Source organism: Micromesistius poutassou, assembly GCF_964030765.1.
Source record: "Micromesistius poutassou genome assembly, chromosome: 7".
In the NCBI taxonomy this organism is placed as follows: Eukaryota; Metazoa; Chordata; class Actinopteri; order Gadiformes; family Gadidae; genus Micromesistius; species Micromesistius poutassou.
In genome coordinates this window covers 10,109,088-10,136,472 of record NC_140277.1, presented here as the reverse complement: position 1 = coordinate 10,136,472, position 27,385 = coordinate 10,109,088, and the positions used below count along the sequence as shown (strand labels likewise).

At 45.0% G+C, this 27,385-nt stretch overlaps 1 protein-coding gene across 1 annotated transcript in view; it reads left to right on the top strand.

The window, feature by feature from the left end:
- col13a1 (collagen, type XIII, alpha 1) overlaps positions 1-27,385 on the top strand; it is an 86,508-nt gene that overhangs the window by 52,286 nt on the left and 6,837 nt on the right. Inside the window, exons 11-41 of the mRNA XM_084470516.1 lie at positions 47-73; positions 1,519-1,545; positions 1,652-1,678; positions 2,002-2,028; positions 5,191-5,253; positions 7,149-7,232; positions 7,712-7,753; positions 7,880-7,897; positions 8,365-8,391; positions 8,505-8,549; positions 10,432-10,458; positions 11,134-11,178; positions 15,857-15,892; positions 15,996-16,058; positions 17,432-17,509; positions 17,846-17,872; positions 18,173-18,208; positions 18,323-18,379; positions 18,559-18,582; positions 18,768-18,812; positions 20,064-20,108; positions 20,354-20,479; positions 21,058-21,129; positions 21,605-21,646; positions 21,910-21,951; positions 22,201-22,227; positions 22,373-22,459; positions 23,452-23,487; positions 24,417-24,470; positions 24,677-24,730; positions 24,817-24,852. Of these exons, the coding sequence (XP_084326642.1) occupies positions 47-73; positions 1,519-1,545; positions 1,652-1,678; positions 2,002-2,028; positions 5,191-5,253; positions 7,149-7,232; positions 7,712-7,753; positions 7,880-7,897; positions 8,365-8,391; positions 8,505-8,549; positions 10,432-10,458; positions 11,134-11,178; positions 15,857-15,892; positions 15,996-16,058; positions 17,432-17,509; positions 17,846-17,872; positions 18,173-18,208; positions 18,323-18,379; positions 18,559-18,582; positions 18,768-18,812; positions 20,064-20,108; positions 20,354-20,479; positions 21,058-21,129; positions 21,605-21,646; positions 21,910-21,951; positions 22,201-22,227; positions 22,373-22,459; positions 23,452-23,487; positions 24,417-24,470; positions 24,677-24,730; positions 24,817-24,852 (1,446 nt within the window). The remainder of the gene's footprint in view (positions 1-46; positions 74-1,518; positions 1,546-1,651; positions 1,679-2,001; positions 2,029-5,190; positions 5,254-7,148; positions 7,233-7,711; positions 7,754-7,879; positions 7,898-8,364; positions 8,392-8,504; positions 8,550-10,431; positions 10,459-11,133; positions 11,179-15,856; positions 15,893-15,995; positions 16,059-17,431; positions 17,510-17,845; positions 17,873-18,172; positions 18,209-18,322; positions 18,380-18,558; positions 18,583-18,767; positions 18,813-20,063; positions 20,109-20,353; positions 20,480-21,057; positions 21,130-21,604; positions 21,647-21,909; positions 21,952-22,200; positions 22,228-22,372; positions 22,460-23,451; positions 23,488-24,416; positions 24,471-24,676; positions 24,731-24,816; positions 24,853-27,385) is intronic.

Below are 27,385 nucleotides of genomic sequence, written 5' to 3'. Positions count from 1 at the left end.
TGAATGACTTTAACTCTTCAACCCTGATCACTGTTTTCTATCACAGGGACAGAATGGGCAGAAGGGCGACATGGTAAGCTTTTCTCAAGACCAAAACCCTAAAGAAAACTACAATATATATAAGGCCTATTACGAGCATTGACAAGTCAACACAAATAAGACATTATTTTTTTATGTTCTATTAAGGTATCATATTATAAAAAATGGTTTAACTTGTACCTCTGTGTTTGACCACACATAATCAGTAGAAAACACAAGAAGCAGCCTGTATTTATGGACAGGGTAATAGGATAGCAGGGCCTGTTTTAGTAAAATAAGGAAATGACCAGACACACTTCAGAATAGAGCTGATCCTATATTTTCAGGTTTGTGCAACTTTTTGTAATTTTTTCTAACCTAGGCTTTTGAAGAACCGTTCATGTATTGATTTTCTTGATCTAATTTATGTTGTTTATTTGTACTTGAATTTGTATGAATTCTAAAGCAACCCGCTCAAAAGATGGGCTGTACTACCAATGCAAAACTCCCCTGAGCAGCTCTGCATTGAATAAACTGTTTAAGACGGTATTAAGTTCTGAAGAATATCATCATCACCCTATTAGAGTAGCCGATGTGGTTTTGCGTTGACTTATTTTGTCACAAACACCCACTTATGCCTTGCTGGCCACCAGAGAAATAGCACTTCTTTAGCAGACATGGATCGTGGAAGTCGATCCTCTTGCCAACCTCAATAAAGATTTATTTATAGAAGAAGGGGAAAAAGTTCTCTGAATGCCCTGTGGTGTGAGCTTTTTTCAGACATTGACAGAAACTGTTTTCTGTCACTCCTTCGGGTAGTTCAACCTTTCTCCCCGGGACGGCTGTTTAAAGAGCATTAGTCTTGGTGAGACAGTGGGAAGTTATTCTGTGTGTGGGGGGAAATGAGGTATGTTTTGAGAAGGGGGGGGTGGGGGTTCTTTCTTGCCTATTCTGACCCACATCACCGGTGGGCTCCCATTTGGCGAGAATGTGGAGAAACCGTTGATCTCCAGTGAAAACACCACAGTATTCCGGTAGGTGTGCATCTGCGTCTGGCTAAAATAACGCCGGAGGGGTGATTAACGACACTATAATGAGCTGGTTTTCCTAACCCGCTCCCTGCCCCTGCCTGAGGGGATGTCAAGCGGCATTGCATGGAGCTTTCAAGGCAGGTAGCCTTGGGGAATGTTCCCAGACGTGGGGTTGGTTCGGAGCTGTGGTGTGGGTTCTTAGGTGGAGGGTCACCAGAGTGCTGCTGTGGGCTGGATGTATCCAACTGGGCTCTGGCTTCCTCGGGTCCATTAATCAAGGCTGTGGCAAGGCTCTGACAGATGAGGAGAGCAGCACACCCCAGGAGCTGCTGGGACGTCCTACTGAATCGCTCAGTTTAGGACCAGTGATTAGAATGGACTTGGTCCAGGAGACCTGCCGCTTGGGGATGGCTCTTTATTGTTTTCCAGTTCACTGATCGCTTTGCTTGACTCTTGTATCCTCTTTCAGGGTCAGAAAGGACTGACGGGGCTCCCAGTAAGTTTTCAAATGTTTAATGGCATCGTCTTTAACTTCACCCTATTATCAGCACTATGCCGTTTGTTTGTTAGATAATAATTCAAACTTATATTTCTTCTTCTAGGGTGACCATGGACCCAAAGGAGAGAAGGTCAGTGATCATTTGCATATGAGAATATAATTTATTCAACTAGTGGCCATATTGGTTAGTTGAGTGTGGAACCCAACAAATATTTGGAAACCATGACAACTCAATGCGTTATTTTTAGTTCTCCATTCCATTTCCCCGCCCAGGTAGCAATTAGAATGCTTTTCCATTGAGTTGTCACTGTTTCCCCAAAGATCCTATCAGGTTTGCCCACCCGACTAACCAATATGGCCGCTAGGTGAATGACGTCTATGGAAAAGGACCTGAACTCTATAGCAGACATACAATAACAAAATACTAATCTTCTGTTTATCTTCTCTCTCCAGGGTGTCTGCGGAGACTACTCACACAGGGTAAGACATCGTTCTTCTGATCTCCATATTTGGTATTCGGTTCCCAACCAAAATATTCCCCCAATCTCCCATATGTATCTCCTGTTCACCTCTTCCATTCTTTGGCTTCCACCGTGGAAGTGGAGTCCACACTCATGGTGTAGTCTGCAGAGAACTTGGGAAGAACAAGAAGAAGAAAACAACCAGAAGCACGGTCTAGACGGACAAATGAGTGTGTGATCAGGAGCACATGAGAGACAGACAGAGAGAGAGAGAGAGAGAGAGAGAGTTTGAGGCAGTGAGGGCAATCCAGTTTGGCCCCGGCGTCTCCGGCACTCTGCCGTTTCAGGGAAAACAAGGCAATTACCGGCAGGCTCATGGAGCAGCGAGTCAGATGTGATAAGGGCCCGTGTGAGGCGGGTGCCAGGAATAGGAGTTTCCAGTGTGTGAGGGGTTTCTTATTTTCCTCCACCCCAACCCAACTCCGATAGCTAGGTCGATTTGGGGCATAATTTCACCTTCAAGCTATTAAGCAACCTTGCTGTGGAGGCATTTTATTTTTATTTTGCTACCAGTAAAGTGAACTCCCAAAATAACATCCCAGAGCACATGGAAAGCTTTCTCTTTCCAAAGTTATTATTATGAGCATTAGGTTGTCATATTCATCTCAGACCGCTAGACCCAGGGGAGGAGCTTTGTCTTCATTGTTCTCTTCAAAGTGTTATGGCCCCTTGCAAAATGTCTTGTTGATGCCTTATGCCAGTGTCAGATGGGTGGGTAAGGTAGGGTCAGTTGGGGTGAGTGGGTGGTTAGGCATAGGGTAGGGTCAGTTCTTGGACATGGCCCTTTGGTGCCTTCATAACATAATATATTGTTCCTTCTGTCAAAGAACTTCAATTTCCCACCATAGAACTAATCACTCCTCATCCTTACTACAAAGAAACACATAGAAAAAAACCAATAAGGACACCTTTGGTTGCGTTGGAAATGACCACCTGCCTGATTATGTAGGAGCTCTTTGTCCAGGACCTTCCACTGAAAACCATGGCTGCCATGCGCTCCAGCCAGCCTTTGGTGTTCAAGGTTTGTGGGAGCCTGAAAACACCCCCACATCCTCCAGGTGGAATAACCCAGTCCTGCCGCAAAGAGAGCGCATGCTCCTGTACCCTCTGCTCTCCACTGCTAAAAAGTGACCAAGCCAAACAGAAATAGAGAATAACAATTGTTCCTTTTTCAGTTTCAACTGAGCAAAATGCAGGCAAATAAGGCATTCACTTAAATGTATTTTTTTTAATTCAAACTCACACGTTCAGTTAAGTCCCTTAACCAAACAGTTAAGGTTTAAGGTACTCTTTAAGCACACTCTTCGTAAACCATGTTCATGTTCGTGAATTTGGTGGACAGTGGGAAACGGTGAAGGATACAGCGGCAGATTTGCCTACTTTTTATATGTTTTACCCCCCATTACTTATATCTATATTTTACTGTATAATCTTCTGAACATACTTTATATATTTCTGCATGAATTCACCTTCAATTCGGAGGCAATTGAATTGTTTGATTAAATGTTTAATTTAGGCCCTGTCCACACTAACCCGGGTAAATCTACAGATGCATGAATATTTATCCGTTTAGCCCTTCCGTCCACATTAGAACAGAGAATTCCGACACTGAAAACAATGCTTTTCAAAAACGGGCACTGAGGTGGATAAATGTGAAAACTCGCATTATAGTGTGGTCAGGGTAGACGGAGGCTTTTGGAAACGATGACGTTCGGTTGCCATGACACTGCCGCAAGCTTGCGCTCGAGACCGAGACGCTCATCTAAACAAAAATGGCAGGTGAAATGGAAATGATGATTTCTCTGTGCAATGTACTTACGTATCTTCAGTTACAACTGGGCATACTGTGTCATACATATTCGTCACTCCAACGCCGAAGGCGAGTGCTGTACTTGCTGTGCTTAAGCGATGGGAAGAAAACCGCAAAGACGCCAGTTCAAACCGTACTTGGAGCGGCGTTTCTAAAAAAACAACAACTTGCCTTTGTGCTTTCAGTTTGAGCCATATTTTTGCTTGTGAGTGAAAATGATAAGCCAGCTGATCAACTGCAACTATCAGCTGATCGCGCGCCTGTAATCTAAACAGAGAGGCGTGGCGGAAGTCGCGTTACCATGACGACAACTGTTTATCAAAATAATTTCAGTGTGGAACGTGGATGCAAAACATTCCGTAAATGATATGAAAACTATAGTCTGGACGGAGATCGTTTTCAATGCGAATGTGCGTTTTTATATTTACCCGGGTTAGTGTGGACAGGGCCTTAGTCAAGATGCTTTTGTCAAGAAACTGTTTATCATTGAAGGCGCCGCTATTCCTGTGTCTTTATAAAGAACAATGCTGGAAATATGTATTGTATGTAAAAAGTAGGCAAGAAGCATGCAGCTCACTCAGTGGCGGTTGAACAGAATGACTCCAGTGGTTAACGGTGGGGAAGTACCTTTCCCCCACTCCTTTCTAAACTGTAAACTGATGATGCTGGTGGTCTCAACAGAAGCGACGTATTGTACAGCCGTGTGTCGGACAGTTAGCCACAGTAAGTCTGGTCGTGTTCTGTGCTGTGCTGCACAGCTCTCTTTGTGGCAAGGCTGTCTTCCACTTGATCACCACTGTGTTTCAACCTAAAGGCCGGCTAGGGTGGTGAACTGAGAGATGAGGGGTTGATATAGGACTGTGGCTTCGTAGACCACAGATCACACTCATTTCTTGAAGAAATAGATTCTAAAAATGTGTTGCCCAGTCAAGAATCAACCCTACTCATCTCAAGCCTTATCCGGCCTCTAGATTGCATTGGCAATACCTCACGTTGTCTTTCTTTCTTTATCTATCGCTTACTTTCTTTCTGAGCATACATTCCTCTGTACTTCGGCAACTTCTTTACTTTTCACTCTCATGTTGATTTCTGTTGTTTCTTCTCCTCTCTTCCCACCTCCCCCTCCCCCTCCCTCTTCCCTCCTCTTCTCTTCCTCCTCTTCACCCGTTTCCTTTCCATGACCTCCCGGTGACCTTTGACCCGTGAACGTTTTGGCCCCCGCTGGCCACCTGTGCTTTGTGACCCCTCTTCCTCTCCTCCCACCCTCCTCGCCTCCCCCACCTCCCATCCAACCTGCTCCCCCCCTGGCAGATGTTGCCCATCACTGTGCGCAACATGCCGTCCATAAGCCCTCTAATCCTAAAGCGTCTGAAGGTACAGCTCTCTCTGCTCCCCATACTCCCACCAACCCTAAACCCCCAATACCCTTAACCCCAACCCTAACCCCCTGCACCACCACTACCAACCCGAGGATGCCAACAGCCGTCAGCCAGCCGCCGACTTCTGACCCTATCGATGTGATGGTCAAACTGCAGTCAACCCCCTGGAGATATTGGTTTAATTGGGGGTTCATTTTGGTTTAGCTAACCCTAACCCCAACATATCTTAAGCCATTAATCTTCCTTTGATCTCAAGATGAAACAATTATGATTACATTAATCATAACTACTTGACTCAAAGGAGAGCATTTAATATGCTCAGTGTAATATACTCATTAGAATGCTTCATGGCCCATTTCGTTTAGTCAGAAATTCCCCCTGTGAAAAGCTGGAAAGCCATTTGCTATTTGATAAAAATCTACATAGTAGATCAAAAAGAAGAAAAACAAAGTTTGGACCACACACACAATCCAGCATCCTGTTCTTACCGGATCTGGCCATCAAACACTCATGTCCGTCCCTATGAAAGAGCTGGAAAGGTGGCCATGCTGGCCCCTGACCAAGGAGGGCCCCTGGCACAGGTGGACCCCTGTTGGCATCCGCCCTCCATCTTGTTTTCCATCCCCCACCCCCCCAGGTGTGCTGTCTTCTCTGTGCCAGGACAGAATACCTTGTTTGGAGACAAAGCATTGCACTGTGGTATAGGGAGAAACCGTAGAGGAAAAGGAAATACCACCCCTTGACTTGTTTTCTAAAAAGGCCCGCTGTGTGGAAGCAATCTTCTGTACCCTAAATGGAATGTGCTCATTGAACAGACACGCAGGCATAAATCATAGCCATGGACCACTAGGTAGGGGGGAGAAAATGATGGAATATAAATCTAACGTGGACGGATATGTTCCGGATTATCTCAAGGAAAAGACATGGTGCCGGAGTTGGCAACACTTGCTTATCCAGGGCTACTGTACGCCGTGATTACACTGCGCCTGGATCACCGCCAGCCAGTCCTCCACTTGAAAGTCCTCATAAGTCAGACCACATGCGTGTGTGTGTTTGTGTATTTGTGTGTGTGTGTGTGTGTGTGTGTGTGTGTGTGTGTGTGTGTGTAAATGAATACTATGGTTGTGTGGACTCGGGTTCGTGCCATGTGAGAAAAAGCTCCTGCCTTCAAACTGAGCAGACGTTGAATCTTTCCAGACGTACTGTTTGGGTTTTTATTACAGTAGTCAGACTACACATGATAAAGGCCCTTGTGTTAGCAATAGCTCTCTAGGACCCAAACAAAGGAATGGGATGAAGAGATATAGGATGGTGGGCTTTTCTCCTGGTTATTTCTCTACAACTTATTTCTCTGGTAGCCCATTCTGTTCTTTTTAGATCCTGTTGTCGTCGTGAATTAAGCTCTTCAGTCTGAAATGTGCTGATCTCCGTGGACAGCTTTCAGCCACATAGACACGAAGAGAAGATTTGTTCCCCAAGTCATAGTTAGAAATCCACATGTAGCAGTGATGGTCCCCTCACTAAGATAAGGGACATGTAGTGGTGCTTTTCCCTTCACTGAGATGAGGGACATGTAGCGGTGAATGTCCCTTCACTAAGATAAGCCTCCATTGATAAGCTATCCAAGCGGTCCCCAGTGCCAGTCTCTCCAAACAAGGGTGCTCAGTGAAAAAAAACAACGTGCCTTGTTCACCTGCTTGTCTCGCTTCCCTGGCTAACGTTGCTCTGCTAAGCATAACTTCCTACATGCTACACATGCAGTGTATGTATGTGTGAGTGTGACCTGTGCAGTTGGCATGGAGTGCAGTGGATCGGAGTGGTGGTGTTGTGTTGCGTGGCATGGTCCATTAGCGGGGCCCGCGTGGCAGATTGTAACTGTAGGTCTATCAGCAGGGCGAGACCGGAGCCCAGGGCCCCCCAGGACCTCCCGGGCCCCCCGGGAACCCTGGACTGAATGGAGTCAGCGGTCCACCGGTAAGCACCCGGCCGGTGACTAGGATCACCTGGACTCGAGTCCAAGGTGGACCTTGTAAAACCTTGTAGAAACAAACAACTGGTTAATCTACACTGGGGTTGTTTGACCCCCAGCTGTAAGGTTCTGGGTTCGAACCCAAGTGTAGGCAGTCTACCTGTATGTATCCTTGAGCAAGCTGAATATAATGTCTTACAAGTCCTATTCTAAGCAAGATTAAAAGCTCTCCAACTCCAGTGGTCTTTGAGCCATTTTTCAATGCCATGATTACTGCTCATAGGCCATTACTCAATGTCTAATCCTAATTAATTTGAGCCGTTAATGGTTTAACACAGAAAAAACATCTGTAGAACCTTAAAAACACATTTGTAGAATACCACTATGGTCTCACATACAAACCAGGTTTATTTTGCCAGTTATCACACGTGGGTTTACCTCTGCTTAACGTTCCTCTATAAAGCCGTGGTGTCTGTTTTATTAGGGAAAACCTGGCGAGGCCGGGAAGCCAGGGAAAGATCCGAGGGTGAGTAGAGCTTTCGGCCTCAGCCAAATCCTTCCTATTCCTAATTTTTTTCTCTGCATGTTCCCATTGTGTAAAATACACTGACATTTAACAGTTCTCTCTTGGTTTGTTTCCCCCCCCCCACAGTTAATACCAGGAATGAAGGTAAACACACATTGCGTTTCAACGGGGTAACCACAACACAGATGAAACAGAAAGGGTTCAGACCGTGTCAGACTCTGAACTGAAGCCTGAACAGAAACGACCGCGTCACTAGAATCGACCCGGTTTCTTTTGGACTGAATCTGACTTAATTTCCCACCATTGAAACCAACTGGGATATATTATGTGGGATTATGCAGGAAGTGTAATTCTCCAGCTATTAAACTTTAGACACGATGGCTGGATGAATATAACTCCCTAACCCTGAAATAATGGCAGTTGTGTAAATGTTTCCAAGTATAAAGTTCTGAAATGAAAACTTTCTTTACTGTATTCAAAAAAAATCTTAATTGAAATGACTGCAGCCTGTTCAAAGCACAGTACTTTGAACTCCTTCTGAAGTCAGCAGTATATGTTTATCCAAGTGTTCCTAATGGAGAGTCAACTATTAATGGATGTTCTTATTATAGGGTGAAGCAGGAGTACCAGGACAAAAGGTGAGTTCCAAGTCTTCCATGCAATTACACACACAATTACCCATTGGCAAGAATGATGGTACATCCTTATCTCTCCTTCTTCTCAAACTGATAGTCCATCCATCTCTCCCCAGGGTGACCAAGGAGTCGTTGGCCCGGCAGGTCCTCATGGGCTACAGGTAGGCTACACCTGTTCTGTGTGCTTATAAGATGGATGCATTATACCGTAGATGTTGTAAAGGAGCAGGTTAGCTTGCTCTAAGATTTCTGCCAGTGTTGACATTAGGGGTTTGAACCCAGAACCTTTCGGCCAGGAGTCCAACATCCTAACCACTTTACTATCCTGCCTCTGCAGATATACAACTATACTTATATAAACAAATATTCACCAGATATTCACAGATACCAGTAGGGGTAAAGTGCAGATCACAAGACATTTCTATGAGAAATCAGAGGTTGTTGTCACTGCTGTGGCTTAGTCTGTGGACTAGAGGGACAAACACACAGACAAATACACACGTTGAAATGCACACACACACATACACACACATCACACAGAGGGCCACACGCCAGCAGTCCCAGCTTAATGGAGTTCACCTTGGGGGTGCAGAGGGAGACGTGAACATCCCACCCTGCACGTGCTGCCTGGCCTCCTCTTCTCTGTTCCATGGCTCTGTGAACTTTCTCTGGAGGGCACGCGCACAGAAACACGCACACACACACACACACACACACACACACACACATACACACACACACATGCACACTCTCTCTCTCTCTCTCTCTCTCTCTCTCTCTCTCTCTCTCTCTCTCTCTCTCTCTCTCTCTCTCTTTCTCTCTCTCACAGGTATGCAAACACATGGTCGCTCATGTGGACCGGCACAGCAACTGTTCCCTTCCTATCTTAACAACCACAGCGCATGACGAGAGAGGGAAGAGAGAGAGGGGGAGAGGGAGACTGTGTGTGGGAGGTTAAAAAAAGTGCATTGATGCAAGGAAGAGGGAGAGGCGCAGTGAAAGTTATACAATGAGTTATCAAAGGGAAAGAGGGAGGGATGGAAGGAGAGAGATGGAAAGAGGAGGAGAGGGATGCAAAATGATATAGATGGGCAGGGAATGGACAATGGAGTAATGGGGGATGAAGATGAAAACAGGAGGAGAGGGGGGTGGATTGAGTCCAATGTACCCAGACCACCTCCTCCTCCTCCACCACCTCCTCCTTGTCTCTACCATCCCATCTTTCTCAGGGTCAGCCTCCGCCGCGGCCCTCCTCTCGGTGTATAAACCACCGGGTCCGGCCATCTGGCCATCGTCAGACTGTTTACCCGCGCTGTCGTGACCCAAACCACAACCCCCCTATCCATGACACCGTACTCCCTCACAGCGTTTATTGGGCTAAGACTTAAGGTTGGATCCACCATGGATCTCTTTTTTATTTTCCTTCTTCCATTAAAAACATCATGACCCCGTCCTTCACTGCACGGCTTTGAGCTTCCGTTCGGACTATTGCCTCGTAAACGTTAAAGCACGTTCTTCCTATCTCTCTCAATCGCTCTCAGGGTTTTTTTATTTCCATTAGCTTGCTGGTCTCTTCTTATGAGGGAATAAATTCCTGTTTCTATGGCTCAAATAAAATCACAGATACGTTATGTCCTCATTCCAAAATATTTTCCTTTTTATAATCGCTGATTTGACGTTTATTCCGGAACATATCCCTGTTTATTTTGGAAAGTATCCCTGGGCAAATGATAACTCAGAAAGGATGTAAGATATTCCTTACATATTTTAAATTAATTTTTCTCTCTGGCAAGTTGTCTTGGAAAGCGTAGATTTAGTTTGCAAGTCAACTGCTCCTTTGATTACAGTATAACATACAAACTTGCAGCAGACTTGATGGTGGTGTAGTTTGAGGGATATGACGCCATCTTGTGGATCACAATGATATTGATTCAAACTAAATGGTTAAAAAAATGAATAATTCTTGTTTAAGATTTTATTTATACATCTTTTTATGATGCAAGACTGACCGTTTTCTTTCATATTTATGTCCTTCTCTAACAGGGATTAAAGGGAGATCAAGGAATCCAGGTAAAAACATTGTGCAGCATGCTTTATGGATACAGTATATCATCAGCGCAATGACAGTGGCGTTGATTTGTTCTGCATAGACCAGCCAGATGGGTGGTCATCCTGAACGCAGCTCTGTGCACTTGCTGACTGTCTGACGAAAGATCAAACCGCCTGTTTTCTATGCAACGTATTCATGACCAGAAGCCTGTGCCTACAGGTTGCGGATAACGTAGAGGTCTCTGCTAAAGTATTTTGGGAAGTAGACAAACGGTGGGGGTCGGGGGGGCTCTTCCCTGTCTGGTTGCTTTATCAAAAAACAACTTCAAACAGCAAGCACTACGTACAAACACTTCAGCCTCCTCTCCCCCCCACCCCCCACGTCCGTCACTCTGTCCAGACTTTTAAACAGAATAGTCGTTTTGAAAAGCAGCCAGGCCGGGGTCCCTGTCGACCGCCATGAGGGGAGCCCCCCATGATGGATGTTTCTGGAGGCTTTCGTCTGTAGACCAACATAAAGGAAAACCGAGGGGAATAACTGATGTAGCTTGTCGGCAGGTGCACGCTGAGAGCAAGTACTCCCCCCAGCCCAGTGGGACACTGCTCTTCGGCTGGTTAGCGGTGCACATCACAGTGTGTTGTGTGTCTGTGTGTTTGTGTTATCTCCAACAACGTCTCCGTCCGTGTTTCCTGTAGGGACGAGCGGGAGAGGAGGGCATCCCTGGAGGGAAGGGAGAGCAGGTATTTGGAGAGGCAGGCGTTGCGTGTGGCATGCTGGGGTGGGGGTGGGGTGGGGAGGAGGGAGTCTCGGGGCGATGACATGCATGGTCGCAGGATGGATGTCCCGGGCCGGAGGGAATGTAGCCCCTAATCCACTCATGGCTGCCTGGGGAATGACCTGAAGTTGGACTGACCTTCTCGCTGAGAGGGCTTTTTCTCAAAGAGAATTAGTGCCTTTGTGAAATATATTTTTTACTATCTGTTTATAATATCAAATTCAAAAAGAGTAGATAATTTATTTTTCTTAACGATCATTGACCTGATTTGGTTTGGCCTGTCTAAATAAAATAACGGCTTCCCCTCCATTCAGACATACATAAGCTGTTAAGTCAGGATAAGTCTTATTTACGGCCCTCAATGCATTTGCCTTAGCCTTGAACCACTCTTACTCAGTCTTTGGACTATATTTAGATGATTAAGTGTACAAAGTTTCAGCCAATGTAGATATGTGTGCTACAGGTTCAACAACTTCAGGTTAACTCATTGACTTTATTTATGTCTAACTTGGGTTGTTTGGTTAATCTAAACTAATGGTTTGTCTGTTTGTCTGTTGAGTCTTATTTTTTCATGTTGACACACAATAACCAAATTACAATAATTGTATATTATTATATTATTAATACTAATATACAATATTAGAATATACAGCTTCTTAGGTCACAGAAGAGCGGACTATCCTTGTTTCTTATTCATGTTCCACTGTGGGAATTCAAAAGTAGTTGTAGAAGTCCCTGTATTTCACCACATTAGAGTCGTCTTGGAGATTTAAATTACCTAACGACACTGTGACGATTAAAAGTCATCAAAATTACCGTCCGTCTATATAATAGCAGGGTTCCAGTAGTGCTACTTTTGGGTTAGCATCAGGGATGAGCTCTGTCTATATTAGCATGGTTAGCGATAGCACTGCAGTGTTTTAGCAGTGATGCTGTTGGGTTAGCATTGGGGATGAGCTCTGTCTATACTAGCAGGGTTATCGTCCACACCGCAGTGTTCCAGAAGTGCTACTGTTGGGTTAGAATTGGGGACGGGACGGGAGGGATGAGGACTGACCTCTTAGTAGTCAGCAGTGCCTCAACCTGAGGTCTCACCGAGTCCAGGGGCCTCCCATGTGATTCTTAACCATAGCAACGGCTCCCGTGTTCCGCCGTAGCACTGGCAGTAGCAGCTGGAGCAGCCTTGGATGTTTTCTACATTAAGACCTATGGGGGGAGGGAGAGGGGAAGAGAGAGAGGAAAGAGGGAAAGATTGAGAAATAGTGAAAGGGGGGCGTGAGAGAGAGTAAGAAAGAGGGAAAGAAAGAGATGGGTGGTGGTTGAGGGGGCAGGAAAGGAAATATTGGTGGTATGCAGAGGAAGCAGCAATGTGGATGGGGCTTTTATTGTATTATAATAAAGAGAAAGTGCTTTAGCAGAGCCCATCTTTCAAAGTTATGGTATGGCCACCTCAGGAATTGAGGTTTGCTCTGACTCTCTCTCTCTCCCCACAAACAGTCCAGGGCATTTTCCACTTCCCACCATATAGAAAAACGGCAAATAGTAAAATACTTTGGTATTTACAGTGAATATCTACATGGGGCTGACCGCAGAGTGAGCCTACACTACTAAAGCACTTCAATCCCCTTAGTACCGCCATCACAAGCAGGGTTCCCAGAGTCCCAGACAGGACGAGGCCGGCAGCAGACCCTCTAGTGTTACTGAGCTGCCCTCCCAGCTGGCCAGACAGGGAGCAGCAGGCTGGTGGGCTCCAGGAGCCGGAAGTCAGTCTGGACCCACTTGGCTCTTTTATGTAATAAGTTCCTTCTTAGGAAAAAAAAAAATTCAATTTCCACCCCCTGGCAATTGGCAAACTTTGGGCACTGAAAGAAAGACTAAAGGAAGGAAATAAAGGAATGAAGGTAGGTAGGGAGGAAGGAAAGGAAAGAGAGGGAGGGAGGGAGGGAGAAGAAGGAAAACAATAAAGAAAGTGGGAGTGAGAGAATGAAAGAAAGGAAGTAGTGAGAACAGAGGGAACGAACTCACAGTGGATTTTGTGGCCGGAAACCTTAGTGGAGAGTTGCACCGTGGGGAGTCTGGCGGGGGTTGAAAACCTGTGTCTTCCCTGAGCCGGTGAGCAGACCTCTCTCTGCTCTCCCCTCCTCGTTCACTGGGAGGAGAGGCCCAGCCAGATGGACTTGGCATCAGCATTAATACCCATGGCTGTGCTGACCATGTGGAGTTTACGTTGAGACGACTTGAGGATGCTGTGCATTAGCGTTGCAGTGTGTCCAGTGTTTTCTGTGGGTTCTTACGGCCTTCTGTGGGCTGGTGTTTATTTGGGTTATTAAGTTCTTTAATGGTGCTGCATAGTGTCTGTGGACTGATTTGTCTGATTTGCAAGGTCATCATAATCAAACTGTTAACTCTTTATCTGTAGTGTAGTGAACTGTCTCCTTTTGGAAACGTTATTTGTGGTTTGAGTTATGGTGGAAACTCTGACAGCCCTGACCTGTGTCGATGTGCCTCTCCTCGGAAAGGAGAGGGCATCGGACACGGCGCTGCAATGGGTCGCCAAATTCAGGGAATTGCTGTGGTGTAACATTTAGTGGCAACTATGCGGTCGTTTAGCAGACAGCTTTCATCCACAGTGACTTATGCTGAATTGTAGATGCAGGTCATATCTCAAGGATGCCTACAGGTAAGCTCTGGGGACAGCAGGGTTTGAACCCAGAACCTTCGGGCTGGGAGTCTAACACCCGTCCCTAACCACTACCACACAAGCCTGCCTGAATCGGTCCGAACCGGAGGGGGTTGGGTTGGGGAACCGGGGAACCGGGGGAGGGGAGAGGGAGGTTGGAGTGTCCTCAGAAGAGGGATCAACGTATCGATAAATCACCGCTTGGCATGCAAGCTTGGCAGGTACATGTAGGCTGACAGCAACTGGACACATCATGGGAGAGGGAGGGAGGGAGAGAGACAGAGAGAGAGAGTCAGTTAGGGGAGAGAGAGAGCAAGTTGCAGGGAAAGCGAGAGAAGGAAAAGGACAGAGAAAGGTGAGATGGACTAATATAGCAACAAAGTTCATGTGTGGTAAACGAGGGCTCAGGGAATACTAGAAGCTGATTGGAGGAGCTGAAGATCAAAGCAAATCTCTGTTTCCTGTTTTGTTTTAGTTGGCAGGGGATGGGACGTCTCTATGAGAACCCACCAAGTGATATGAGGCATGGGCACTCTGTGTGCAGACACTAACATACACACAAATTACTGTGGAGGCAAACGCCTACAGTCACACACACACCATGCGTGCACACGCACAAACACACATAGACACACACAAATGAATAATACATATACATACATTTTTCTGACCCTCATATTTCCACAAATGTTTAGTCGATTTCAACATGTATAGTGCTGCCATGAAATCTAACGTGAACGCTTTTCAGGAAATACACTGAAAGACGATAATTCTTTTGTATCCCCATTAAGCAACGGAAAATGTATGTTGTTGATTCACTCAACAACGATTATCTAAACACATTTTTCAGTGGGCATGGTTTAATGGAATGGCCGATAGCTTAGCACAGTTTTAGTTTAGTTCTACTTTCCCTCTGTATGAATCATAATAACGTCATCAGCCCACAAACAGCCACCGCATATTGTCCACCAGCCTGCTCGGCCTGGAATGGAGCGACCATTCAGGAATCTTAACCTAACCTAACCCTGTCCCTAGTTAGTGAAAGTGTGGGCTACTCACCACCTGTCACATTGTATTTTCGAATTCAATTTCGAAGCCTCCAATGTAGAGCACTATGGTGCCTGTCCCAAATGTTTTCAAAGCAGTCTGTAAGTTTGCAGCCGAATAGGCCATCATTTGAGTGAGAAATAAGACCCTAACCCTAACCCTGGCGCGAGAGTGTGTGAACAGGCTCATTTGTCTCACGTTCAATGCGTTGGGGTAGGCAGCTCTGTGTATCAATATCAGCAAAAATGTATGATCCCCCCCATCCATACTCAATCAGTGAGTTATGGATTCATGAATTGATTTCCTTTCCTTGTATTTCCAGCCAATGACCCAACAGGGGTCTGTAAATAGACCTTGAGCTGTGAGCCATGGCTGTTAGCATGTAGCGGAGCATACCTGCGATGCGGGGTTACTGAAACCTCATCGCCGATGTGTTCAGTACTCCGTGTATCCGACATGGCAGCTGCGAGCGTACGTCACTCGACATCGCCTGCGCGTTAATCCGTCCAAATGAAGAGGCAGGCAAACACACTGTTCAATTTAATAACCCACGAGAGGGTCTGTGTGTTTGTGTCTGTGTGTATGTGTCGCCGACTATTTATACCAAACCTATTTCAGAAGGTTAATCATCACGTGACCTGTTTTTGACAGATTCTAATCTGTACCAGTTTTCACTCCTGCCTTTCAACACACACACTGTAGCTAACTCGCATGTCTCCGCGCACGTGATCTCTTGTCTGCTTTCACCTCCGTCCTCCTCTCGTTAACGTTTACCGTACTCTGTTGATCTTTAATTATTAACACATGTTACATACTTCTTCATGTTAACCCCTTAAGAAGCTCTTCTCTGCCTTTTTATAATCCCTCATTTTTTCTTCTTCTACTTCTTTCTTCATCTGACCTGTGACCCCTGTAGGGTGAATCAGGCTTTCCTGGTGTTCCTGGGCAAAAGGTACATGCAGTTTAGAACAGAATTTGTTGTTTTCTTTGTTGTTAATTAAGGTCTGTGGTTGTAACTAATTTTCACACTATTTTCCCCTCCCACTGAACCGAAGGGACAAGCTGGCATGTCCGGCATCCCTGGTATTCCCGGAATCCCAGGGAAACGGGGTTACAGGGTAGGCCTGGCATGGAACGGTCATCCGAGTTGTTGTTTGTTTTTTATCCCAACCTGCCAACTGCCATCCATGTCAGTATAGTAACAACAATCATCCGTAAAGTGGGCCATGGGTCACCCCACAACAAACATTCGGCCGAGGGCTTTAAAGTCTCGCCAAATGGCGCTTCAGTTTTTTGTGTGTAGACTACGATTTGTATTCAGAATACTCTTCCTTCTGCCAAACGACGACATAGCAAAGTAATGAAAAACAACATAATTGGTGGCACCCATCATAAACAAATTTGAATAACACTGATCATATTAGAAAGTTCAACAACATTCATGAAAAACTCCCATAAACGTGTGACCTGGGGAAACTATCCCTTTAACAGATGAAGGTAGTGCAGAACACGTTGTCGTTCTGATGGTTTGATATGGGAGGGGTTCCTGTCATTAGCCACGCTGACATGACTCATAAAGCCTTTGGACGCTCCCGCTACAGATGTTATTCAGCTCTGAGGGTGCAGTGGTTCCTCTGTCTAACATGTGTTGTCTGTCATCACGCGAGCCAGCTCTGGCTCTTCATCACTAACACCGCCCCAACATCCCCTCCTGACCCCTCCAACCCCCAGAGGGGACGGATCCATCCCTACACACACATACACACACACCCACACACACACACACACACACACACACACACACACACACACACACACACACACACATACACACACACACACCTGCATGCTCACACACACACTGTTTATAAATATAATGTAACTAACATTATATAACTTGTCACGCTTGGCTAATTGGTTGGTTGGTTATTTGTAACCATAGATCAAGGATTTTTGATGAGGCTGAGGCCTAAACCTCTCAGTGTTTATAACTTCTGTATATTGTGCACATATTATTTTATCCTGTCAGTCCATAACCTAATGTTGTGACCTGCTACTGTTTGTCTTGGCCGGCTCTTCTCAAAAAGCCATTCCTGGTTAAATACAGGATGAATAAATAATAATCATTCACCAAGTAGATATGGTCGTGGAGAGCACAGACTGGATGTCGCCATTGGGGCTTACCTAACCTTGCTGTTGTTTAATCACTGCCTGAATCTGTTGTTCATGAGATATCCACTCCACTCACTTGCCCCGGTTCAGATATCAATTGATGAGTTGTTCGTCTTTATTGATCCATTCTGTTTCCATTGGATTGATAACATGGGAAATGGGATCAGTATGAGGATTCATCACATAACCTACCCATGAGTTCATGTTTTGTTCATGGCATGGAGGTGTTTGGAAGTTGTGAGTAGCTGTAGTGGTGTTATTGTGTTGTGATCAAAGGTTTTCTCTAAAACCTTGCTGTTGTTCCCTGTGTGTCCACTAGGGCGAGGTGAGCACTGCTGGTAAAGGGATTAAAGGAGAACCTGGATCTCCAGGAATAAATGGTCTATCGGGGTCCAAGGTAGGGGTCCGTCCATGTAGTTTATATTGATAGGCCCTTTACTGAGGGAACTTCAGGTAAGAAAAAGTACTGAGTTTGATCCCCATTGTCCACAGTCTTTACCTGTATGCATCCTTAGGCAAGATGCCCTAACCTTTACTTGCTCTTTCATGATGTATCTGAATTCACTGTTACTTACCATGGATAAACGTTTCTGCTCAATGAATAATATTTGAGTTAAAACTTACAGTAGAGAACCTGCCTGAATCACTAGTTTTCTCTGTAGTGTGTAATGAATTAATCATATTGTGTGGTAGACATTGTTTGGGTTGTGACTCCATTTTGTCTCTGCTGCAGGGTGACAAAGGAGACCAGGGCATTAAGGTGAGATGACATCATCTTTTAGATATAGAGTGACATCATTACCATTCAGCAGCCTTGCCTCACCTTAGCCTCAACAGTTAATCACATGTTTTTCAACGGAAATTTACAATAATACGTACTTACATACTTACTTATAGAAGGTACCCCTGAAACCACAGGATTTTGACCACTGAAGTTGATTTAGGAATGTTTTTAATCAAATGAAGGACAGATTCATTTACAATGAATTGTTTGTTGTTGTATGTTTTGCCTCATGTTTGAGAATAACTTCCACCTGGTGTACCTGTGTTTGACCTCTAGGGGGAGACAGGAGCTGAAGGCCCATTGGGACCAAGAGTAAGTTCAGACCACTGGGCTCCTCGAGGGAGGAGGGAGATGACTGCTGTACTAAACTAAGCTAATCTAAATGACCTGTATTGTAACTTTTCCTCATCATGTTTGTCTATTTAGGGTCCATCGGGCCCAACTGGAGAGCCAGGGAAGTCAGAAATCCAGAACAACGACAACGTAAGTCTCATCCTCTTCATCCTCTACAATGGTTCTTGCATAAGCTATAAGCGTCCACTATTGGACAATTGATGGAGGAAAAGTTTTTTTTATTGTGGGCTGTATTTTCATCATGCAATGTGATGTGCAAATTAATGATCAATGATTGATTGATGGGTTGATTTTATATTCCACAACAGGATATCCGCAACATCCCCCTAATGGTATGTAGTGTAAATACACATTCATATATATATTTATACATAATACATATTCTGAGGTCCGATATAATCAAATCTGATATTATCGGATTGAATATGATACATTTTTATTCAAATCTAATCTCATGTATTCTAATATAATTATCTATTATATTCTAATCCAATTTTACGTGATCCATTTCCTGAAGGGCCCACCCGGACTTCCTGGGCCCCCTGGGACCTCAGGCAACAAGGTAAGGGGGTGGGGCTAGGTCACATGGGGCGGGGCTATGCTCAAGGGGGCGGGTTCTGAACACATGGTGCTGTTTCAACGCTTAAAGATCCCATGGCATGCTACTTTATGAATGCTTTTATATAGCGGTTAGTGGACCCCTAATACAGTACTTGAAGACGTTCAAGAAATTCAGCCTTGGTGAAGAAGGGCATGGCCCTGAGCAGCTTGCGGCCACGGTACCATGCGCTAGTGTTTACAGTGGATGTATCGCAATGGCGAGGCGCACACAGCTTTTGGCCGTGTTCTGTAAATATTCTAGAACACTCCAGGTGCTCCGGCGGGATTCCTGGAGCTCTATATCTAAATAATATCACATTATACATAGATATCTATATCATATAATATATATTATCACAGCCAAAATCTGTGTGCGCCTCCAGACGATAATATGAATCTCAAACGACTGTGTCAGGTTCTCCGACACAGTCTCTGCCGCTGCCAAGGCGGTGGTGCCTCGGCAGCGGACAGCAGGGCTCCGGCGGGAGACAATCGCTGGCAACAATCCCTTTCTCCTCCATGTCACGGTTCATGTACTTCAGGGAGTCAAAGCTAAAGTTCCTTTCCCCCAATTCCTTCTCAACCATGGTCGAGATAACCCCCACTACGAGTCTCGTTGTGGAAATACCAGAGATGTCAGAGAACCCGACTCAGTCTAGTCTTTTCACCAAATGCAAGCTTTACGCAAGCTTGCCTTATTGTGTTGCGTGATATGTGCCATAACACCAACAGCAGAACAGTTTTCCAAATAGCAAAGAAGTGTACAACACTTGCGTTGCGTTACAGTGTGTTCACACACACACACACACACACACACACACATGTGGCACTTGCACATTCGTAGCTCATTGTCTCATTGGCGGGCCAAATTCTCTGGGCGGGCAAAGCAGAGAAAGGGGAGGTAACATCTCCCCGTATGACGACATACGGGGAAAATTCCAAATCAGCGCCTTTGAGCTTCCATTTTTTCAAAGGCGGAGCATTATACCTAGTGCTCGTTTTACACCTAACGCCATAGCTACTGGGGGACCATAGGCAGGCTAGGGGAACTCATGTTAATGTTAGAAAACCTCAAAGTGAAATTTTCATGCCATGGGACCTTTAACAACCCAATCCTCCTCAAAAGATCCCAACCACTGATTAAATTAAAAAGGAGAAAGTTGGGAGAGAGCATTGATGGATGTTTCCTGCGACATTGTACCTGTCACTCTAGGGGGACGTTGGCCTGCCTGGAGCCCCGGGACACGATGGAGAGAAGGTAAGAGCTCCCATCTTTCTCTGCGCATCTCTCCATAACTCTACGCAGATGGTCTTTACATTAATGAATGTATTCATGAGTGAATGTCCTATTAGGCTGTTCTATCAATAATGATGAATAGTATGTTGAGCCGGTTCTGATGTGTGTGTTCTGATGTGAGTGTTCTGATGTGTGTGTGTGTGTGTGTGTGTGTGTGTGTGTGTGTGTGTGTGTGTGTGTGTGTGTGTGTGTGTGTGTGTGAGCAGGGTCCCAGAGGAAAGACAGGAGAGTCCGGACCACCAGGCCCGGCCGGTCCAGAGGGTCCCAGGGGGGAGAGCGGTGTCACAGGAACCAAGGGAGACAAGGGGGACTTGGGTCTCTCTGGATCACCTGTGAGTGACAGAGACCACTTCAGTACCCGCACCAGGGGCCACATCCTTAATCCCACACACACACAAGGGGCCCGTAGCCTGGCTTTGTCATTATGGCCCAGGGCAGGACAGCATGTCAGGCTAACCTCTTATTATGTAATGAGAGAGTGTTCTGGAAAGAGACTCCAGAGATGAGAGTGAGCTCGGTGAAGATCCATGGTTAGAGCCTCAACTAAAGAACCTTGGGTTTAGTTTGATGATCTTGGTTTGACAACTTGATGGGATGAACTTCACATCCCATGATGCAATGCGGACTATACCTTTGACATACAGTCCCTTACCTTAGCTCTTATATATAATATATATGTGTATATGTTCATTGAGATACGAAGGGCAACATTGCGTCTGTAACTTTTCACTCTCGATTTCCAGCTTTATCCCAAACGGTTTATTACAAAATTACAAAATTATATAAATTCGTCCAACTCAGTTTTTTCCCTCATTGGACTTTGACAACCACTCTCCGATCTGGTCCCCGATTGGAAGTCCCTCCACAGTCACCCTAACCCTGGTTTTCCCGCCCTTTCCCGGTGCTGTAGGGGTTAGACGGCCCTACGGGGGAGAAGGGCGTGGCCGGAGCCTCGGGCTCCATTGGACTGCCAGGCACTATGGTACGCAATGATGCCCCTCCTCCATGTCTGAAGCGACCAATCAGGCTCCAAGAAGCTGAGATGAGATAGTAGTTTATACACTGCAGATGGGGACTTCAGGGGTCACATCAGAATGTACAGAGTAAAAAATAGATATTTATACATAATATGAGTTGTGGAAATTTTTATGTAAATTATAAAATACATGTTGACATTAGTGACAGCTCAGGAAGACATTGTCGACAGTATATGCTACATTATTAAAATGTATTACTTATTGGCCAATAATTAGTGTAAGTGACTAAAGTGTCTAATGCTGACCTAATCGGTGTGTAATCTGTGCGGGGTGCATTATATTTGATCACTCCAGTCTGCGTTGCTTGCAAAGTACAGGGTGTGTGCTTAACATCTCGGGCCCTGGATTGGTGTTCCAGGTCTGGGTGATAGTCACCACTGTGTACCTTTGTGTCTGTTTTTTAAAACCTGCGTACCACAGGGGCCCAAAGGAGAGCCAGGGGACGGAGGAAGGTCAGAGCTGGTGAGGAGCTTTTCCTAATTACTTTCTAATAAGTGGATCTTTCTGGAAGGGGAGTACTTTAGCAGGGGATTAGATGTCTAACCGTTGTAAGCGTGTTTGACAGTCTCAGGGTTTTAACCCTTAAGGGTGCAGTGTACTTGTAAGCAAGAGGCCCTAATCTGCTCTTAAATTACGTGTGTGTGTGTGTGTGTGTGTGTGTGTGTGTGTGTGTGTGTGTGTGTGTGTGTGTGTGTGTGTGTGTGTGTGTGTGTGTGTGTCTCCAGATCTTTGGGCCACCTGGGCCACCTGGACCAGTGGGTCCAGCAGTAAGTAGAAACATATTCTAGTGTATTCCCTTTAACCTAATTGAACAGTAATTGAGATGCTGTTTATCTCTAGTGATTCTACATACAGCAGGAATGTATGCACATATACTGTAGATGTGTAATATACTGTGTAATAACATGTTATGTCAATGTTTGAGAAGTGGGTTTTTCAATTGTTTTTGCAGAGGTATTATTCTAATTTTTACACTTAGAATTATTTCTAATTCTAAGTGTTTTTCTCTTACTTAGGGGCCTCAAGGACATTCAGGGCCTAAGGTGAGTGTATCGATCAGAAACATTTATACCAGAATCATTTTACATTGTATTAGCATAACCTACCAACTGTTAACCTACCAATAACCTACCAACAATACATTGGCATCAGCTTAGCTTGTGATGCTAATAATGTTTACCAATGTAGGGAGAGCCGGGCATTGGAATGAGAGGGGAGAAGGGAGCTTCTGGTCTGAAGGGAGACAGGGGTGACCGCGGCCATCTTGGACTTCCCGTAAGTACAACCGGCTGACATAGTAGCGCTTCAGCGCTGTAGCGCTGTTCCACACCAGCAGACGCTCATATGCTTGGGTTGGTCTAGATTCTAGCTCAATGTACTGTCAAATCATCAGGGTTTTTTTACGCTTGTAACAAACAATTTAACATGGCTTTGAGTTGAGTGGTAAGTCAAAGGACGGTTTCATGTTTAGCTGTTGCAGTCAATTACTAATATGACAAACCTCAACTGCATGACAAAGCATTGCAGGACCACAACTTTGAGTTAGTTTCACATACCTTGTTAATCATTTAGGCTATTGTTAACATACACAAATACGCACACTTTGTACAACTATTTTTCTTTACAAACTTTTTCATGAAACACACATTAAAAAAAATAAGCTTAATGTTCAATAGCATCATAATGGTTGCTATTGACACATTAATGTTACAGTAATTCTTATAGAATTACTGTAAGTGTGACAGAGCTTCAGCGGTGACTGTTTACCAAGTGGCAAGTTTTTTGGCCTTTCTGGTCTTCTTCTAACAGCAATCAGCCAGCTGTTTGTTTCAAATTGTAGCACTCCTCTAAGGAGCTACCATTAGAAACACCACTCACTTTACCTCCATCACCACTATCACTACCATTACAACTATCACCACCACCATCAACATAACCACCTATATCAATTCCAGCACACCGCCAACCCTTCCACGTCCAACCATACAAACAACACCACCACCAGCACAAGCACCACCACCACCACCACAAGCACCACCACCACCACAAGCACCACCACCACCACTTTTGATATTCCTCAACATCTGAATGTTTGTCTTGTCGGAGTCACCTGAATCACCTGCTTTTACTCACCTCATCCAACCCCTCCACCACCCCCACCCCCTCTTCATCACTCTCTCCACACCCTCCTCCTCCTCCTCCTCCACCATCCCTCCATCCTCTGCTCTCTAACGGTGTGTGTGTGTGTGTGCACAACGCCACGCCAGGGTGCTCATGGGTTAGACGGCAGATCGGGTCCAGTGGTGAGTGGCGCCTGAAGTTTCCAGTTCTCCTCTCCTCTCCTCTCCCCTCCTCTCCTTCTCTCGTCTGCTCTCCTCTCCTCATCCTTTCTCCTCCAACACCCCCATGCAACGAGCTTCCTGCCTGTCTGTCTACCTGTCTGTCTGGCTTGTCAGTCTTTCTTGCCACACCGGTGCCACACGTCATGCCTGTCTGTCCACCTTCACCACCGCCTGCTGCCTGCGTAACTCGTCCTGATGCCTCTCTCTCTCTCTCTCTCTCTCTCTCTCTCTCTCTCTCTCCTGGTTCTGTACAGTGGAGGCAGAGTGAGGTCAGTTTAAGGTCCGAGGTTTTGGGGATTGTGTCAAAAAAAGCACAAGGTCAGACAGGGAGTGAGTCGCTCTGTTGTCCGTCCATCAATCCTCAACCCTCGGCCTGAACCCCTTCTCCCGCCTAAACCAACCTGCGCTCCCAGCTGATTGGCTGTAGAGCGGCTGCCCGTATGAAGCATGCACAGAAGCCATGCTGCATGCGGACGTGGACTCTTAAGTCCAGTTTGCCGGCGTGACAGTATCAGTTGTCTCCCTTTTATTTTGCATTGTCTTGCATACTGCACCTCCTGCATATGCATCTTCAGTCCCCTGGAACATAACCTTTGACCCCTGCTAAGAGAGAGAGATCCAAGGTGGGACTCTCCAGTTCAGTTTGCTCAGTGTCTCAACATGTTCAGAGGGTTTATGACAACAGTATGCAAAAACTGCTAAGTACTCAAATACAGCTAAAATACGCTATGACGTATATTTAAGTAAAAAGTGTTCCCTCGATCTTGTTGATATACTGATATAGAACGTAATCAGTAGGAGACGATTGTAGGTTGGTTTCATCTTGGTTAGTGTGTGTTAATGTGTGTGTTGTGCGACCCACTAAAGTGTGTGTTCTTCTGCTCTTAAAGGGTCTTATAGGACCGTCAGGTGTGCCAGGGCCAGCAGGACCAAAGGGAGAGAGAGTGAGTAGTTTACGTCTGTGTGTGGGAGAGAACACAATTGTGTCAGGCTTTGGTCATTGCAGGGTAATGTGTGTGTGTGTGTGTGTGTGTGTGTGTGTGTGTGTGTGTGTGTGTGTGTGTGTGTGTGTGTGTGTGTGTGTGTGTGTGTGTGTGTGTGTGGCGTCTCTGTGTGGTGAAAAGACTCTCTCTAACCGGTGTTTCTGCAGGGAGTAAAGGGAGATGGAGGTGTACCGGGACCAATCGGAGCTCAAGGCCTCCCTGTGAGTATTCTGATGTAAAGGAACATTGCTATTTTTTGACTGGCCAGACGGACATTTAATAACTCTGTTCATGTCTTCACCCACAGGGTTTAGTAGGACCACTGGGACCCAAAGGAAACCGGGTAAGTGCAGATGGCAAGATGTTGTATTGTTTGTACAGATGAGCTGAGAATGAGGATTAAATTGCCAAATGTGTTTTGGTTATGGACACCTAGTTAAAAAGCTAAACTTACTTGCTAGGGTTGGATATTTTCCTAGTCAATTCAATCCTGGTGGATGCGTATAGTTTAACAAAGTGAACATTGCTAATTTGCTAATATTTGCACCAAAAATGTAGGTTAATGAAAGCAGTAGCTTATTAGCTTAATTGCATTTAGCAAAAGCTAATCTGGTTGAGTTCAAAGGCTAGCTGAAGTAGGGAATATGAATCTGAATATGAATCTTTGCTTGGAGTGCTTTGATACTACGTCTGGAAAGAAGCCAAATGAGTGGGATATGAATGATTAAGGGTAATATATGCCACATGTAGTTTGCCTTTTGAGGGTTATTGACAAACTTGAAAATCAAAAAGCATCAAAGCAACTAATTTGCTTCAATATTGCGTACATGGTGCCTTGAAATTATTGTATGTCTTTGAACAAATTATTTGAACGCAAAAAATGCTCTTATTTTGTTGGTAAATATCAATCACTGGTATGTGAATTTCTGAAAAATAACACATTCTGTCTACAGGTTGTCAGACTATCAGAGAACCTCTTCCCATATTTCTGCTTCCCTTTTCCTTTTATAGAGAATGTTTCCTTCCCCTTAACCTATTACTGTTTTAATATGTTGCCTCCCACATGTTAAAGTCTTTCCATCTGCTCTGCCAGCACTTTCACCTGGCCTTCAATTCAAAAAACAACCCAAATAATGAATGATATACTGGTATCATGCTTTTCGGCTTCATTCCTATGCACCCTTCAATTCGAAATGAAATGAAAATAGTTCTGATGATTAGGTTATACAGAGAAACTATTTTAAGAGGAGGTGGTATTGGTGAAGGTGCTGTCAGAGAGAGGTGATGACCCTAGCGGTGCTCCCTTTACTTCTTCTCCTTCCTTTGTTTCCACAGGTCCTCCTCTTCCTCCTCCTCCTCCTCCTCACCCCTTTCCCCTCCCTCCCTCCACCTTGCACTGCGGCCCGTGGCTCTGTCTTTTTATACTGCCGGGGTGTCCCTCTCTCCCTCTTACAAACCTTGGTCTCCTCCTGCTCCTCCTCCTGCTCCTCCTGCTCCTCATCCTCCTCCTGCACTCTAATGTAGTCCCGGGTTAATCCCCCTCCTCCTCGTCCTACTACTCCTCCTCCTCCACTCACACATCCTTCCAGCCACTCCACTCACCTCCTCCCTCTCCAGACCTCTGGCTGGCAGGCAGGGTGCTCTCACCTAAAGACAGTAGGTGGGCTCAAAGGCACCGGTTCACTTAAAACTACATTGAAACGGGCGTGCTTGCAAAGGCTGTCAAAAACAACGATTTCAACGAGGTACAATTTAGTCACTGCTATTCGTTGGCTGTTCGTTTTTGACCCGAGTCACATCGTAAGTCCTCCCGTGGTATGGTTGACCAATTGTAGCAGTGGTGCATTGAGGGGTGTGTGAGAACGCTTGACTAGTTCGGCTGAGTACCCTGGGCACACTGCAGCAATCAAGGAATCAAAGTGCAAACACGCCAATTTCGATATTGTTTTAAGTTGACCGGGGCCAGGTTCAAGATGGTGGACGCCTCACCTGTCAGCCAGAGTGCAGTTATTTCCTTGTTTTTCTATTTATTTTAATCACCTGTAAATAGACCCCCACCACTTAATCACAGTCCTTTCCTTACCCCTTACTCCCTTCTCTGATTCCTACTGCCTCCTCAACTTGTTGAGCGGATATTTAAAAGTTAGTTTAGAGTCCTCAGACTTTTTATGGACTTGATAATGTACTATCCTATCTTATCTCACTAAGGTTAGATTATTTCAGTTGTTATTATTCAATGCTATCACTGTATTGAAGTGAAGTCAAACTCCTGTAACTAGCTTCTCATTTGTTACTAAAATGAACATAAATAATAAATAAATTGATTATATAACAAATAAACATAGATTTTCTATATTTGAGATATATAAAGGTTTTGCTGAAATTGTTTCCAATTACTATTGAGACATTTTCGTCAGTACTTTTTTGAGGCCAAGCAATTGCATAACGAGTGGCAAATACAAATTAAATAAAATAGCAATCTTTTAACATTGAGAAAAATATTAAGCAGCTTTTTGACATAAAAATGAATGCCTATTTTTAGATAAAGTAGATTCTGCTGATAGCGTATTTAAGTAATTTCAAAGTTACTTTTGTAATTTCTATTTGTTAACCAAACAACTTAATCCGCTCAGCAATCTAACTGGTCCCTCCCTAACTCTCTCCACTAACCTTCCCTTCCACTAAACACATACAATTATGAACTCAAACTGGGCCTCATTCAAGAACCATACCAAACCCTAAGAAACATATATTAATAATGTCTTTCGGGTACGTACGAATGTCTTGAACAACAACAAAGACAATTTGTTAATTTGATTTGATTGACACAATAACCAAGAAAGCAATCCTGATTGAACATGTTTCAATGGACACAG